The sequence below is a fragment of the Myotis myotis genome, unplaced genomic scaffold (genome assembly GCF_014108235.1).
Source record: "Myotis myotis isolate mMyoMyo1 unplaced genomic scaffold, mMyoMyo1.p scaffold_m19_p_5, whole genome shotgun sequence".
Lineage (NCBI taxonomy): Eukaryota > Metazoa > Chordata > Mammalia > Chiroptera > Vespertilionidae > Myotis > Myotis myotis.
Window position 1 is genome coordinate 87,925,367 of NW_023416357.1, and position 12,663 is coordinate 87,938,029.

The 12,663-nt window shown below is 44.1% G+C and overlaps 1 protein-coding gene across 10 annotated transcripts in view; it reads right to left on the minus strand.

Annotated features, from left to right (window-relative positions):
* Nucleotides 1-12,663, minus strand: part of LOC118655875 (S-adenosyl-L-methionine-dependent tRNA 4-demethylwyosine synthase TYW1) — a 122,334-nt gene that overhangs the window by 93,233 nt on the left and 16,438 nt on the right. For all 10 annotated transcript variants that reach the window (XR_004967440.1, XR_004967441.1, XR_004967439.1 and 7 more), the window contains one exon: nt 1,970-2,087. Coding sequence is in view for 7 of the 10 variants with exons in the window: in XM_036308412.1 (XP_036164305.1) it covers nt 1,970-2,087 (118 nt within the window). In the remaining 3 variants the exon portion in view is untranslated. The remainder of the gene's footprint in view (nt 1-1,969; nt 2,088-12,663) is intronic.

Genomic DNA, 12,663 nt, shown 5'->3' on the forward strand with positions numbered 1-12,663 from the left:
AAAATCAGTAATTAAGAGGAAATCTTACAAAGAGCCAGGGGTTAAAAAACATTACATTCAGAGATTCAAATAGAAGATGACTGCAGAGCCCTAATCAAAAGCAATGTAAACAAAAAGTGGAACAACATGACAGGAAAAAAGCTGTCAACCTACAATTCTATATCCATCAGAAATATCCTTCAAAAATGATAGCAAAATAAAATCTTTTTGAGATATACAAAAGCTGAAATAACTCATCACCAACAAACCTATACCATAAGAAATGCTTAAATAAGTCCTTCAGGCAGAAGGAAAAGCTATCAGAGAGAACTCATATCTACACAAACACATGAAAAGCACCAAAAGTGGTAACTACATAAGTTAACCACTTTTAAGTAGCTACATACCCACAAATCAATATTGTTTCTAATTATTCAAATATTTAATAGATAATTCACTAAACCAAAATAAACAATAACAATGTTTATAACATATGTAAAAAGTAAAATATATGATAACAACTGCATAGAGGTTGAAGAGAAAATATACTATTGAAGGTTGCTCTACTATGCATGAAGTGGTGTACCACCACACAAGGACATACTATGATATGATAAAGAGATCTATTATAAAACCTCAAGTAAGCACTAAATAACAAACAGTGCAATAACTAATAAGCTAACATAGAATATAAAACAGAATTATTGCCCTGGCTGGTTTGGCTCAGGGGATAGAGCATTGGACTACAGTCTAGGCAGTGGTTCTCAACCTTCTGGCCCTTTAAATACAGTTCCTCATGTTGTGACCCAACTATAAAATTATTTTCGTTGCTACTTCATAACTGTAATGTTGCTACTATTAAATATCTGATATGCAGGATGGTCTTAGGCGACCCCTGTGAAAGGGTCGTTCAACTGCCAAAGGGTCACGACCCACAGATTGAGAACCGCTGGACTAGAGTGTCCCAGTTTTGATTCCAGTCAAGGGCACATGCTCGGGTTGCGGGCTTGATCCCCAGTGGGGGTGTGCAGGAGGCAGCCAATCAATGATTCTCTCTCATCATTGATGTTTCTATCTCTCTCTCCCTCTCCCTTCCTCTCTGAAATCAATAAAAATATATTTTAAAAAAAACAAAAACAGAATTATTAAAAAATTAATCTGAAAACAGGAAAAAGAAAATCAAAGAACAGGAGACAAGCAGAAAACAAATAGCAACATGATAGATTTAAACATACCATAAAATCACTTTAAATAGTCTATATATCCTAATTAAAAGACAAACATATATGTTTTATATATAATATTTATGTATATTTAACACTTTTATATATATACAAATTTATATGTAAAATCTGTATATTCTTGTCTGTCTCCTCTAATAGACTAAAAGCTCCTTGAAGGAGATAATGTATTATATTCCTCTGCATCGTCATAACCATCACATAAAAGGTTCTCACTAAAGAGGGAGGGAGGAGAGGAAGTCAGTCTATTGACTGCCAATTCTTATCTTTCTTCTTTAGAAAATATAATTCACATTATTTGTACATTCAACTACAGCCTCCTTAATAAGGTATAACCATAAAAAACCAGATATGCTTCTAGATAAAACACTTCTAATTAACCCAGCATAGTATCAATATGTTCTTTTTTCTGTATTTAATAATTTTCCCTTAATAAACAGTGATTTATAAAGAAGTCAGTAATGGCATTTTCTGTCTGCATACCTGAGCCACACAGGTGCTAACATCCCAATAAAACAAGCAAAGAGGAATTTGCTGGCCCAGACAGCCAGCACACAAGTGATCCACAGAAATAAGACAGTGACTCCCTAGATAGCTACAACCGGCACAGTAACACAGACACTGGGCTAGAGAAGGACTTCACGACCTACTTTCCCTTTGGCAATCCCAATTTTATGCTTCTGCTTTCAGGGATTAAATTAGAATGCTTAAAGCATAGTATTATAACAACAATTCTTAAGGGCTTTCACCTTGTTTAGTAAGGGCTTCTCGGAGAGCAGGAGTTATCATAGCTCTTCTTTCACTGGCTTCATTCTTCACTGTGTTCCTGAACAAACCAGTTTTCTCTTCCTGCTGCTCCTTTTCTCTCTGCATTAAAATAAAAAGAGTGAAAGCCAGAAATGGTAATACACAATGAAAATAACAGCACAACAATCATGAACAGGTAGCATGAATAAAAAGATTCATCATGAACCATGGCCCCACCACCCTGTTCTCATGAAAGTGATCACATTTCCAGTCAGACAATAATCTAAAGACAAGCCAGTCTTTTTTTTTAAGTAGCTACATACACCCACAAAACATAAATCAATAATCATGTATCTACATGTCAAATATTTTAGCACACTGAGTACAAACCGCTACATAATTTCAGCAAGTTATTTCTCTGAGTTTCAATTTCTTCACCTGAAAAAGGTGGAAAGTAGTATCTATGGAGCAGGAATGGATTGAAGATTAATAAATAAAATCACCTGGCATGATGCCTGACATATAACAGAGTTCAATAAATTACAGCTACTGCAGGTTATTGAATCTGCAAACCCCAAATACAAGTCAAAAAAGAACTCTGGGCTTCCCAGACAACCATCTGCTCAGAAACCAAGTTACTCCACGACCTCCACCTGATGCCCCAGTAGCTCCTTTAGAACAGCCGTCGCCAACCGGTGGTCGGCAGACCACTGGTGGTCCGTGAGGTCCGAAAGGTTGGCAAACACTGCTTTACAAGATCCCATGAGGAAAATTTGTCTTCACTGACAGGAAGAAATCTGAAGGATAAAACTGATTGTATTTCCTTTTGACTCTGACCGCTAGAAAATTCCACAGCATATCACTGATTACTGTATAAGGTCTTGCAGTGTCTGTAAGTGGTTTCATATTACAAGATGACCCTCATTCAGATTTTTCATAGGCTTTTCCTCTCTTTTTAAATCTTAGTATATATACATTTACATTTTTTTAAGTTATCGTAATGTCTTTTTGAAAGATGGTAAAGAACAAATTAATATTTTCAGACAATACACAAAGTCTGTGCTACACTTTAAAGGAAACACATCAGATTTTAATAAAAGCTGCAGAAATTCAAAATAATTCCCTTTGACAGCAGCCCTACCACCAAGCCCTAGACTGCCCATTTCTAATGTCCAGCCCCCAGTGACTCAGTGAGCAGAACTCACAGTAGTACCCTTTCCACCTGAAACTGGAAACACCTCACAGATGACAAGATGTCTGAGATCTGCATCAAACTAATACAGAAGAGAGGACAGTCCATGTTTGAAGCTGGGCAACAGGTGATAGGGATTCAGTCTGTCATTCTGTCTACTTTTGTGAATGCCCAATGTTCTCTATATATAAAATGTGAAACAGGTTAAATTTTTTTTTAATAGAGAAAGGCAAACCGATGAAATCCAGAGTTAATTTCTCTGCCTTCTCTGTTACTTCAGGGACTTACTCTGAAGTAGGAACTCAGTGAAAAAGTGCTTTAGAATCAAATGTACCAAATGAGAAACAAACCCAGTTAGTTCTATCTGTCCTAAAAGTCAGCATTCCAAACTACTAAATATAATCTAAATGCAAAGTTAAGAAAAAATTTGTTTATTAGTAGAGTTCTCAATTGCATATTTTCAGATGGAATTGAAAAAACTTACAAACAATTATCATTTGTTCTTATCTACACTAATAAAAGAGAAACATGGTAATTAGGGTCACTCCGCTACCCTTCCCATTGGCTAATCCCCGTCACTCACAGAGTAGGGCCGAGATATGCAAATTAACTGGCAGCCAAGATGGCGGCCGGCAGCCAGGCAGCTGATGCGAACAGGGAGGCTTGCTTGCTTGCTTGCTTGCTTCAGTGACGGAGGACTCCAATGTTCCCCGCCTGACTTGCCGGCCTCTCAGCTGCAACTCTAAGCAACTATGTTGCGAATAAAGAAGCTAAAAAAACCCCAGGAACCTGCTTTACTCAGCAGAGCTTCAGCCAGCCGGACCGCAACATTGTATCAAATACAGACGGTAAACAAAGGCCAGAAACCTGTTTTCAGCAGCCGAGGCCTCAGAGCTAAAGCTGGCCCAGAATAAAAAAAAAAAAAAAGAAAAAAAGGTGCGGTTGGGAGCTTCAGTCCCAGCCTGAAAACAGCCCTCATCCCCTCACCCAGACTGGCCAGGCACCCCAGTGGGGACCCCCCACGCTGATCCAGGACACCCTTCAGGGCAAACCAGCCAGCCCCCACCCATGCACCAGGCCTCTATTCTATATAGTAAAAGGGTAATATGCCTCCCAGCACCGGGATCAGCGGAGCTGAGAGGCCTCCCGGCACCGGGATCAGCGTGACAGGGGGCAGCGCCCAAACCCCCTGATCGCCCTGCAGCTCTGTGTGTGACAGGGTGCAGCGCCCCAACCCCCCCACCCCCCACGGGCCCTGCTCTGTGTGTGACGGGGTAGAGCCATAACCTCCCCATTGGCCCTGCCCTGAGTATGAGTGGCGGCGCCCCAACCACCTGATCGGCCCTGCTCTATGGGTGTTACAGGGCGGCGCCCAACTCCCCCCCCCCCCCACGGGCCCTGCTGTGTGTGTGATGGGGTAGAGTCATAACCTCCCCATCTGCCCTGCCCTGAGTGTGACAGTGGCGGCGCCCCAACCCCCTGATCGGCCCTGCTCCGTGGGTGATAGAGGGTGGCGCCCCAACCCCCTGATCCACCCTGCCCTGAGTGTGACAGGGGGCGGTGCCCCAACTCCCCTATCGGCCCTACTCTGTGAGTGACAGGGGGGAGCTCCTCAACCCCCCTGATCGGCCCTGCTCTGTGCATGACAGGGGGGAGCTCCCCAACCCCCTGATTGACCCTGCTCTGTGCATGACAGGGTATGGAGCCCCAACCCCCCTGATGGGCCCTGCTCTGTGCGTGGCAGCGGGTGGCGCCGCAACCTCCCCATCGGCCCTGCCTTGAGTGTGACAGGGGCGGTGCCCCAACCCCCCAATTGGCCCTACCCTGAGCGTGACTGAGGGTGGCATCGCAACCTCCCAATCTGCCCTGCTCTGTGCATGACAGGGGAAGGCACCCCAACTCCCCAATCGGCCCTGCTCTGAGCCCAACCAGGGGCTGCACCTAGGGATTGGGCCTGCCCTCTGCCACCTGGGAGCAGGCCTAAGCCAGCAGGTCGTTATCTCCCGAGGGGTCCCAGACTGCAAGAGGGCACAGGCCGGTCTGAGGGACTCCCCCTTCCCCCGAGTGCACAAATTTTTGTGCACCAGGCCTCTAGTCTATTATAAAAATAATCAGTCTGACACAGGGCATTTTTGATAAATTAAAAGGATCCGGTTATTTTAAGGTATTTATTTTTAAGAAGAGTCCTTTGGCTTTATAAAAGTCTATTCAAACCTAAAATCAAAGTGAGCTGAAAAGGAAGACTTGCAGTAGAGCTAAAGGAAACAACCTTGACCTTAGTCACGTTTACATGTCTGAAATAATTCCACAGCAGTTACTGTAAGTCGCTACTAATGATGCAAGAATTGAAAGGTGGCAGTATTTACTCTTGAAAGCCACTGTCACCACAACACATCACTCAGCTTATTTACTTACCACAAAGGCCACATAAACCCAAACTTGGAGCCAGCCCATGACACTGGCCTCTGACCACTGTGCTCAGAACTCTACAAACACCCTCTTGTGGTTAAAAACATAAACAACAAACTTCTGACCATTATGTAATGAATATAATGTACTCTTCAAAGAATGTCAATGGAACATCATCCATGCCCCATCACTAGAAAAATTATCTATTATAAAATGTGAGTGTAACTACTCCAGATTCAATACTTTAGACACAAAGTTTATATGGAAAGAGATCAGAGGCAATTATTAAGCGGCTTGAGCATTAAGGACAAACAACATTTATCATTCTTGGCCTCTATGGCAGTTTGGGCCTATCTTCCATATGTAACAGCAACTTCATTTCTAAAATGAAATACAATGGTTCATAATATCCCCAAAGGAAATGCAAAGCACCATTCAAATTCTAATTATAATCTCCTAGCTGCAGACATGGATCACTGTTTGCCTAAAATATAACAACTATGGAGGACCTATGTATTTTTATTTTTTTACTAGAACCCCAGTGCACGGATTCGTGCACGGGTGGGGTCCCTCGGCCTTACCAGCAATCAGGGCCGATCGGGGGTGCTGGGGGAGGAGGGAGCGGCCGGCAGTGGGGAGGGACTGCAGGAGGTTGGCCAGCCAGCCCCCCACATCGAGGCCGGCTAAGGGGAGGGACCATGGGAGGTTGGCCTCAGCAGCAAGCTAAACAGTGGCTGATTCCTCGAGGAATCGGGCTCCCTCCTCCCTCCTGTCTGGGTCTGGGGTGCAGGTAAACCAGATTCAGGGCTGTCAGTGCCCCAGCAGCAAGCTAACCAACGGCCAATTCAGTGAGGAATCGGGCTCCCTACTCCCTCCTGTCTGGGTCCTGGGTGTGGGTGAACCAGATTCGAGGCTGTCAGTGCGCATCATAGCTGCTGGCCGGTTGTCTGGTCATTCCGGTCATTCTGGTCATAACGGTCGCTTAGGCTTTTATATATATAGATAGCTGTTACATAGCCTAAACAGAAATAAATGAAGATCCCAGAATTGGTCAACCTTTTTTTCCTCCCTCTCATGTATACCACATTTAACACGGTTTTAATTCCCAACATACTGGTTCTCCTATCTGCAATGACACCACTGTTGCCCAAAGCCTTGATTTCTTCTACGAGACAACTGCAACAGCCAAACTAAATGGTCTGCCTGTCTCCAACCTCTACTTCTACCCTTTCTCCAAATCTCAAACCTATAACACTTGCCTTGAAAGAAAAATTCCTCTCCAAGCTACTGTTTCCCAACATGCAAAAAGAAAACCCAATTATACACTAACTTCCTAGGCACTTGAGAAAATGATCCTATATAATAAAAGGCTAACATGCAAATAGACCAAACGGCAGAACAATCGAACAACCAGTCACTATGACATGCACTGACCACTAGGGGGCACACACGAAACATGGTGGGCATCAGCAGGAGGTGGCAGAGCGCAGAACATGGTGGGCGTCAGCCGAGGTGGGATGGTGGAGCAGGTGAGCAGGGACACCAAACCAAGGTGGAGTGCTGGTCACTGTCATCGGGGCAAGCCTCTGGTGGTTACTAAAAATTCTTTGCTCCTGCGTGTCGCAGTCCCCCCCCAGCGCTTGCACCTGCTGCCAGTGCCAGCCCCGCTTGCACCCGCTGCTGGCGCCAGAGCCAACGCTCGAACCCGCTGCCCGTGCCCGGCACCAGCCCCACTTGCACCCACTGCTGGCGCCAGCCCCAATTGCTCTGCACCATCAGCGGGTGCAAGCGGGGCCGGCACCATCAGTGCGTGGGAGCAGTGGCAGCAGGAGCAGGGCTGCCGGCAGTCAGGGGACCAGGGGCGACAGTGGGAGGGGCCAGGTAGGGGCATGGAGGATGGGCCAAGACCCATCCCTGTGCCCACTGCAGCCTCACGGCCCACAGTTCTTTTCAAGGTGCATGAATTCGTGCACTGGACCCCTAGTTATATATAAGTGGGAAGTTCTTTCAAAACAGAATAGACTATATCAGGGGGTGGGCAACCTTTTTGTGAGTGAATGCCAAAACCAGCAAAATCTCTGACTCAAAATTCTTCTGCGTGCCAACCCTAATTTTTTGAGAACATGTTACGCCTACTTGATATCTCTTAAGGTGTACGTATGTGAAGAACCTTGAAGAAATAATAAAATTCATTCGAGTGACAAAAACACAGTATATGATGATGAAAAATACATTTATTTTTTAATGTATACATGTACACTGATAGTCCGACAGAAAACTTTATGACTCCATTTGATATTATCACTGGGACTTCTGCTGCTGCAACACTGATGACAGAGATTTTACATCAGGTTTATATTTCGTGACCTTCAGAGATATGCACGAGCTACTACTTTCATCCGTCAGGCTACTCCTATTACGAGACTTAACAAAATTCATCACTGAGAACAAAGATTCACAAGCGTATGTGGATGAAACCAAAACACTGGTCGGATCTAGGAAGGCAGGGAGAGTTAAGGCAGAGGCATAGAAATTGCTCTTCCCCTCTCTCGTCAATCCATGTCTATGGTCTTTAAGATAACTTGTTATGTAAAATTATTATCTAAGATGCACCTACACTGAACTTATCTGAAAAATAAAAAAGTCAATATTAAGAAAAAAATTGTAAATGGAAGATTATAAGAGAGGGTTTCGCATGCCAGCAAAAGTTACTGGCGTGCCGTGTTTGGCACGCGTGCCAGGGGTTGCCCACCCCTGGACTATATGAATCATATAGAACAAAGAGAGCCAAGAGTGGTCCTAAATTTTTTTTTTTAAGACATTATACAATATTACCTAACTCATTTTTACATCATCATCCCAAACAACACAGTACCACCCCAAAATTGCCTAGGATTTAAAAAAAAAAAGGCAATAAGTGATTTGTTAAAGATCTTAAGATAAAATGCCACCTAGTTGTGATACTGTTGTAATTAACTAGCTATTAATAACAGAAAAGGAGCAAAGGGAAGGCCAGACATTATAGGCATGTTCCCTGGAAAACACTGGGGAAGGGAACCACATACAGAAGATACTTGCTTGTCAATCACACCTGGGGACAGAGCTGGAATGGGCATGGCCACTGCAAGTGCTCAGAAATTTGGTATATATAATCCCCTGAACAAAGAAACTCACTCTCCTACTCTCTTGGTTCATCGTGGCACACTTGGCTCATGGCTCATGCTTGGCTCCCTAGCATTCTCCCATGTGGTCCACGACCATGTGGACCCCCACACACAATGGCTTAATAGGCTGCAACTAACCTATATTGGACCTGGCTACAACCTGGACCGGAAACTCTTACCACTGGCTCTAATTTTAGTCCTACTGAAACCCCAGCTACACTTCTATGACTGGACTAAGAGAAAAGGGACTTTGGGAATCCAGGAATGTAATTGCACAGAAATAAAGCTTTCTGCCATACCTCATCCTCCAATGGAGGCCTCTGGAAATGCTCGTGCCAGCGGTGCCCCACGAACCTCACTCTCACTAGCAACGATAGAAGACAAGGCACATTTTTCTCCGATTACAGTTGGACAATGCCAAACTGGTGTTTTGCAACAAAAAATCTTTTTATTACCAAAGCACACATTTCTTCTGTGGGGATAGGGAAGTGTTTCTGATTATTTGTTTAAATCTGTTTCTTTTTATTGATCCTTGTTTACCATCAGGTGACCCCTTCCTTACCAATTCACACAGAAGATGTTGGATACAGAATCCCCAGGTCATTTTTCTATAGTCAGCCTGTCTAGGCCTGGAGCCACAGTAGCACAGGGTAAACATTCAGTAGATAGTGGCCAAATGAAGGAATAAACGCCTCAAAACTACGAGACAGCTATTTCTAGCTCTAGAAAAACAGAGCTCACTTCTTTTAGTAACTCATTCTAGACCTCACAACTTTCAATATTAAAGTCTTCTTCAGGTGTAATTAAAACTCCATCTGCTGCAATTTAACCCCATTTTTGAAGGTTCTTATTTGTCTAATAAACAAATCCCCTATATACCACTCACTGGTCAGAGCTCAGTTTTTAAATGACCAATTTTCAACAGAACTCAAAGCTTTTTGTGCATACTAGATTTTAAGGATGCTGTGTGAACTTTTTGCAAAGCAACTTGACCAGGCGTGTCCAGAGCTATAAAATGGTTTTCCTCTGACCCAATGGTTCTATTTTGGACAGCCTGACTTAAGGATTTTACTATTAAGACTGCCTGCACAGGCCATGGCTGAGTAGGCTGATTTAACCCCTAGAGTGCCGGGGAGCGCAACTATGCTCCTTCTGTCTTTCACCAGAAGCGCGATCACGCTCCTCCTGCAGTGTCACTATTAGAGGCTAGTAGCTCACTCTTTATTGACAGATGGCACCTAAGTGCAGATTACTTATGATGCCGAATGTTTGTAGTTCTAAAATTGACCACTGGCATTTATCTGCCTAATTTTTTACAGGTACTACAATTTTATGAAGTTTACTAAGATTTTGTAGCCCTAAAGCTTTGAAATGGCGTCCAGTTCTAAGTCTGCTTTTATTAGTGATGATGATATTGCTAAATATGTCAATTCTTGCTGTGAAGATGATGATTTTGTGGAATGTATTCAAAGTCAACATTAATTTTATTTTAACATTATATGGTTTATTCAATTTTTTCTACTAGTATTTTATAATACAATCAGCAAACAATATACGTCAAAGATGAAAACAAATGTAGTAAAGGTTTCCTTAAGTTTTTGAATATGTAACTTCATTTACTTGCGATTCATAATTTTTTTCCTAAACTGCTGTAAAATCAGCAAAAATGCCTTGGCAATTTTAGCATAGTTCCCAGGATATTGGTTGGCACTCAAAGGGTTAAAGGCAGTGTCCTGGAGTTGAAGGGATGTCACCTTTTGTTCCTGTTTGAGTTAAACATTGGAAACCTTAAAAATAATTATGAAAGAACTAGCTTCATGCTATTCCACTGCAGTCTTATACAACTTTATAATCAGAACTGGAAACACTGAAATCCTTTTGTAAATGCAAATGTTTCTCTGGTGAGTAATTACCAAGCACTCACCATTTATTTCCAATACTAATGATACTGATATCACTGCCTGTCTGCTTAACCAGAACATGCTGTGGGGAGCGTTTAACAATATTTACTTACTGCAGAAAAAAAATAGCAATCCCCTTTACATTTACAAATCATAGAATGAAAGAAAAAATAAACAACCTAAGAATTATCAGGCTCTTGCTGACTCACTGTTCTCTACCCAAATTCTTCTAACTTCCCTTCTGGGAACTACTACTCCCCTGGAGAGGCAGCCACGAGGCATGATGCAGAGATGAGTCTAGGCTGGATTCCCACCACTTACCAGCCAGCCATCTGACTTTGAACAAATGCCATAGTTCTCCAAGCCTGCTTCTTACCCTGTGAAATGGTAAAGAGGATGATAATAGTACAGGTATCAGGGTCATTTTGAGGACTGAATGAGATAACCCAATGTGTACTCTGATTTCTCCTAATACTCTGAACCTACACACTGGAACTCCCTCTCTCTCCACAACTCAACACACTCATCCTATTCAATCAAATGAACACACTGTTTCCCACGGCCTTTAGGATAAAGCTCACATGCCCCTGACAGAGCATGACAGGCCTCCAGAATCCTGCCCTTGCCTTACTTCTCTATTTCACTTCTCCACACATCCCCATCCCCACTCAACTCTACACATACAAAACTATTTAGTTCCCCAAAACATGCTATGCTCCCTAGCACACCATCCCCTCTGCATCTATCTTCCTAACTTTCCAATGTTTCAAACTCTAGCTCTCTTGTTCTTGAACATCACTCCCACCCTTCAAATTCCTTTCAGCCCTAGAATTAGTCTTCACCTTACTACCAAGGGAAGAAGGTAGAACATCATGGTGGTATACTAGTTGAACCTAACCTAGCCCATTTGAAGGCATCTTCTTATAACAATAACTAGAGGCCTAGTGCACAAAATTTGTGCACGGGTAGGGTACCTAGGCCTGGCCAGCAATCAGGGCCGATCAGGGCTTTATGGCTGCCAGCTAGGGCCTTCCTTCACTCTGTGCCGCCCCCTGGTGGTCAGTGCACGTCAAAGTGAGAGATCGAACACCTGGTCTCCTGGTCAAACACCTGAGGGGACACTTTGCATATTAACTATATATATATATATATATATATATATATATATATATATATATATATATATATATATTATACACAAACACACACACACACACACACACACACACACACACATACATACACTAGAGGCCCGGTGCACAAAATTCGTGCACTGGGAGGTGGGGTTCCCTCAGCCCAGCCTGCCCCTCAGTCCGGGAGCCCTCAGTAGGATGTTCTACTGATGGCCACAGTCTGGCAGCAGAGGCTCAGAGCAGGCATCCCTTGTGTGTGTGTGTGTGTGTGTGTGTGTGTGTGTATCTGCTGTGGGCCTGCCCCCAGCCACATGGTGGAGGCTTGGAGCAGGTGCCCCTCTCTGTTGATCTCTCAGGCTCCTAGCCTCCACTGCATGTTGTACTCTCCCTTGAGCTGTGGCCAGGGTGGGGCCGCCCTTTCCTGCTCTGAGATCACAGCAGCGACCCAGGGGCAGGTGCACACAGGGGCTGGCTGCAAGCCACCCTTGCCTGCTGTGGGATCACCGTGGCTTCTCCGATCACCGGCTAGAGGGCGGGCAAAGGCAGCCCGGTTCTCCGACCCAGGGCCGGGGGGCAGGGCAGGCGCACACGGGGGCTGGCTGCAGGCCGCCCTTGCCTGCTCTGGGATCACGGCTCTTGCCCTGCCTCCCGGCTCTTGCCTGCCGCCTGGGTTTCCAATCACCGTCCTTCCCCTTTTGCCTCCCATCATTGTGCCTACATATGCAAATTAGCCGCCATCTTTGTTGGCAGTTAATTTGCATACCGCCCTGATTAGCCAATGGGAAGCATAGCGAAGATACGGTCAATTACCCTTTTTGTCTTTTATTATATTAGACTAGAGACCCGGTGCAAAAAACTCATGTACGGGGGGTCCCCTCAGCCTAGCCTGCACCCTCT